This window comes from Gavialis gangeticus, unplaced genomic scaffold, assembly GCF_001723915.1.
Source record: "Gavialis gangeticus isolate Ggan-Ray unplaced genomic scaffold, GavGan_comp1, whole genome shotgun sequence".
Taxonomy (NCBI): domain Eukaryota; kingdom Metazoa; phylum Chordata; order Crocodylia; family Gavialidae; genus Gavialis; species Gavialis gangeticus.
The window spans coordinates 52,535,854-52,540,735 of NW_017729022.1; the positions used below are offsets into that span (position 1 = coordinate 52,535,854).

Genomic DNA, 4,882 nt, shown 5'->3' on the forward strand with positions numbered 1-4,882 from the left:
GCTGTAGGGCACAACACAACCAGTGTCCGCTGATCAGAATTTAGAAGCCCGGCTGAACGGTTTTGGGGTCCAGCTGATGACCTGTCTGATTACCAGGACCAGCACCAAGGAGCTCTGGTGCACTAGAAGATATGATCTTCACACATGTAGTAGTTGTGTGATGGCTGTTGAGCTAAGCCACATGGTTGAGAGGAGAGAATTGAGACGAAGGGCAGGATAGGTCTAAACATCCTCTTTTGGTCTAGGAGAGAATGGGAACTAAAAAGCTACATGTGCAGACCAAAAGAGGGTAGGGGAAGAAGGCAAGACCTTTCTTTTTCATCAGATGCAGCACCATCAGTCTGACTCTCTTTGTAGCATGAGAGAAACACCATGTGGCCTGTCCCGATAGCCCCTTTCTGACCATACATTGTCTCTCTGTTCATTGATGAGTTACTACTTGGTCTCTTTCCCACCAGCATACTCTTCATATGGACTTCCTCGAGTTTTAGGCCGTGGAATGGAGAAATCCTTTTGGGGGTCAAGGGTCTGAAAAGAAAATGATCAAGTTCTTAGACTTCAGAGTAGAAGAAGAGAAATGTAATTAGACTAGCAGGGGAGAGATTAAACTAAAGAGCAAGAAATATCTCCTAAGAGTATGATCTATTAGACTATGAAAGAGTCTCCCAGGGAAAATGGCTGGAGGCATTTGGCTTGTTGAGCCATTTGAAACAGGAGAGGACAAAATACTGAAGTAAACAGCAGGGCATGATTCTGTCTTGGGTAGGGCGTGTGCTGCTGAGGTAGTGTGGAAAAGACATGAACTCTGAAGGCAAGCCCAGTTCTCATAGACTCTGGTTCCTAGGTTCTCATGAATGTTCACTGTGGCTTGTCTCTGGGTCCCTAGTAAAGGCTAATGAGTTTTCATTGCAGCATGTTGCTTGCCCAGGTGATATTTACACTACAACTCCTGATAACCATGAATTGAGATTCACCACAATCCCATGCAGACAGGGGCACCCTCTCCCCACACAAACGAATAGCTTCCACTTCACTGAAGCCTCCTCAGGGCCCACCCATCTCTGCCCTTCTCTTCTCATTCTGTTATCCAATGTTCAAGTTGTGTGTGTCTCTATCTCCTTGGTGAGATAGGTGAAGGGAACTACGTACTTACCTTCAACTGAAAATGAGGAGAATATGTGCTATAAGCTAGGTCTCCATTGCCTTCTGAGAAAAAAATGAACAAAAGACACTGGCTTAGTTTCACAAAATTACCATAGAAATACCATCAGAAATTCCTGGGGGCCTAGCACTGTATGGGTAACTGCCTCTTTTTTCACGCTGGTCACCCTCTGTGTCGGGGTGGGCAAAATGTGGCCCACCAGGCCATTCTATCCAGCCCGCAAGGCCCCTAAAAAATTTATAAAATTAATATTTATCTGCCCCTGGCTGCTGTGATGTGGCCCTTGATGGCTTGCCAAAACTCAGTAAGCAGCCCTCCTCCCAAAACAACTGCCCACCTCTGCTCTATGTAAACAGCAAGCAGGAGCCATGTGCATTTCACAAGACACACAAAGTCATACGAACACCCATTTTCTTATCAAGTAAGCAAAGAATCATAAGATCTTTGTAAAAGACAGGAAATGGGTGGTTGGGGATGTTAACTTTCTTCAGTGTCCCTTGACAGTTGTTCTGTCTCTATTCTGGACCTACCAACTTAAGTTCCTTCTACATGCACACATAGCCTTTCACTCTCCCTAGCTCCTCATCACACACATTCTCATTAACATTTGATTTGGTCCTATGTTAGTAGGAATGAGATTTTCATAGAGAACAGGAGCCCTTCCTTCCTTCCCTTTTGATAGGATGATTTTATTTTTCTAAGAAGGTAATAGAAGCGAGATCAGAACTGAAAGAAACAATGCACTAGGTGTGATCTGAATGTCTCTACATGTGCCCAATACTAATAAGGGCTAGTAAGTAGGGCTGTGAGAAGCTTCCGATGATGATTTGATCTGGAGGAGATTCAGTCCGATTCGGTGGCCGAATCTCCCAATCCAAGTCGAATCAGGGGACTAATAAAAAGGTCCAAATCCATTCGAAGCTCTCCAAATCTTCAGAAAAGATTCAGAGAGCTTCGATGATTCGGGCAGTCCCTGCCCCCTGCAGCAGGGAGCTGGACTCAGACTCGGAACTGGTAAGTAGGGGGTGGGGGGAGGGCACCATGGGGGGACCTCTGCCAGGCCCCATCCCCTGTCCACTCCCCCAGCTCCCCCCAACTCCAGCCCACTTTTCCAGCCCCACCATGGCTGCCCCACCCACCCCAGCTCCCGGTGCTTTAAAAAAAAGCCCCCACTTACCAGGTGCTGCTGGGTGGGGGGGGGCAATCCCGGCTGCCCCCCACTGCCCCATGTTGCGTGGGGGGCTCTGCATGAGCCCCCAAACCCTCTCCCACTATTCCAGCCCCCTCCCTCCTATGGCTGCCCTGCCTGCCCCAGCTCCGGCTCTTTAAGGAAAAAAAAAAACCCAACCCCCCCACCAAACTCACTAGCTCCTGCAGTGGCCGTGGGGCTTCAGGGGGCTTGTGGAAGAGCCCCCCATGTGGCGTGGGGCAGCGGGGATCACACCCCGCACTGGGCAAGAACTGGTGATTCTGGGGTTTTGGGTCTGTTTTTTTTCTTTAAGTGCCAGAGCTGCGGTGGGAAGGGCAGCCATGGGGGTGGGGGGACTAGGGCAGTGGTGGAGGGGTTGTGGGGCTCATGGCAGAGCCCCCCATGTAGCGTGGGGCAGTGGGGGACAGCTGGGATTGCCCCCCCATCTGGCAGCACATGGTGAGTCGGGACCTTTTTTATCAAAATGCCAGAAGCTGGTCCAGGTGGGGCAGCTATTGCTGGGGCTGGGAGAGCAGACAAGGGATGGGCCTGGGTGATTCGGAGATTTGGCAGCAGCCAAAGCTCTGAATCAGATTCAGCCGGATCAAGTCAGGACAGTGAGTTGAATCACTGAATTGAATCACTGTCCCCCGAATTGGTCGAATCCGAAGCAAATACTAGCCTACTAGTAAGAGTCAAACAAATATGCCATAAATCCTAATATTTTTATTCTCTTGAATTTCCAGACTTCTCTGTCTATACCAATTTCCCGATGGTGCCAGTTTACTCACTCATTCATTATACATCTTTAGCCTCTTCCTTGTTCTTTATCTTTTCTCATCCTCAGTGTGAGTTATTCTCTTTTTCCTAATTATTCTGGAACTCTTTCCCTTCCTATCTGTAGGTCATTCATCTCTTTCACTTTTTTATCTTAAAACATGCTATCCATATTGGCTCATGATTAGTACACCTTTCTCTCTTTCTCATGATGCATTCTATAACACTGTATACATGGACACTGCTATGATATGAAAGAACACATTTCATCATACCTTGCATGATCTCCTCCTGGCTATAGGCTCGGTTTTCCATTCCAGAACTCTGCTTTATGTGTTTAGGTTGACAGAAATTATTTTCCAGAGGGTAGTCCTCAGGTCTGCTTGGGCTGGTGAGGAAACAGAGTTCAGGCACTATGTACATGATTAGGAAGACCCAGCCATTGGACACCAGAGCGATGCTGAGGGTGGGGTCATCCCACATGTCTTGTATGGTTAAGACTCTCATGAGCATGGTGATCCATACCACCCAGATGGCTATGGAGAACAGGGCAGTGAAAAAAATGTGTGCTCCAGACCTCTTCCAGCCTTTGTGAGGACCACAGAAGGTGAACATTGAGATCAGGAAGGTGAGAGCCAGCAAGAAGAGGACATAGATCAGAAGCATGACAAAGTCAATATTGCGTTGGTCCCGAGACATCTCAGTAAAGTTTAAATAGTTCGTCTTAATGACTATATATTCTATAGCTATGATAATCTGAACTAGAGTGAAGCCAGTGGGAAGAATCAGCAGCACCAAACATGAAATGGGAGTCTTCCCCCTCACCAGCTTCATGAGATTTGAGGAATGAGTCAGGAGACAGGAAAAGCAGAGGGCAAAGAGAACCCCAAAGAGAAAAAAGCGTGTTGGGCCAGTCCTCTCATTTAAATTAATGATGAAGGCAAAGGTAAGGCCAAAGATACCTAAGGTACCTAAGAGGAAAAGGAAATAGACAGGAATCATGTTTCGCTTGCTGTTGTCTTGGGCTTTGCAGATGAGGAAAAGGAGTGAGAACATGAGTATGACTGTGGTAACAACTCCAGCAGCAGCCAGTGACTCCAGGACGATGCCCCAGGCTCGGTTAGTGTCACAGAGGAGATAATAGTCAGAGCCAATGTTGCCACAGCCTGAAGGAGGTGCTGTGCCAGCCATATTGACTAACGGAACAGGCCAAAGCAGAAGTGTCTTCGAAATACCTGTAAAAGAAAGTAAGACAAATGATTAATAGCCATCTTGGTAGGTGTTGTAGGCAGAATGGTTCACTATACCTCTTCTTCTTATAATGAGGCTTTCTCTAAGAACACAGGATCTACTGACCAATCTCAATCTCATTTCTGTCTATGACCAGGTGGCATATCACCTGGACAAGGGGGAAGAGATTGACATCATATATCTGGACTTTAAAAAAGCCTTTGATCTGGTGCCCCATGATTGCCTCATGGAAAAGTTGGCCAACTGCAGCCTCGGCTACATCACAGTCCAATGGCTGAGGAATTGGCTCTGAGATTGGACCCAGAGAGTGGTGTATGACAGAAGTGAATCATCATGGTGCTCTGTGACCAGTGGTGTCCCCCAAGGCTCCATCCTTGGACCTGTACTCTTGAACGTCTTTATTAACTATGTGGACACTGGTGTCAGAAGTGCACTGGCCAATGACACCAAACTTTGGGGTAGAGCATCCACACCCAATGATAGGCTAGTGATCCAGGCTGACC

The 4,882-nt window shown here is 47.4% G+C and overlaps 1 protein-coding gene across 2 annotated transcripts in view; it reads right to left on the reverse strand.

Annotated features, from left to right (window-relative positions):
- Positions 1-7: 7 nt before the first annotated feature.
- Positions 8-4,882, reverse strand: part of LOC109295836 (retinoic acid-induced protein 3-like) — a 14,188-nt gene continuing 9,313 nt past the window's right edge. The window contains exons 2-4 of one of the 2 annotated variants that reach the window (XM_019514927.1): positions 3,404-4,363; positions 1,154-1,206; positions 8-528 (exon numbers count right to left, since the gene is read on the reverse strand). In XM_019514927.1, the coding sequence (XP_019370472.1) occupies positions 436-528; positions 1,154-1,206; positions 3,404-4,319 (1,062 nt within the window). In that variant the 5' untranslated portion in view covers positions 4,320-4,363 and the 3' untranslated portion in view covers positions 8-435. Of the gene's footprint in view, positions 529-1,153; positions 1,207-3,403; positions 4,668-4,882 lie in introns of those variants that run through there. The other variant, XM_019514928.1, reaches the window with a different exon arrangement.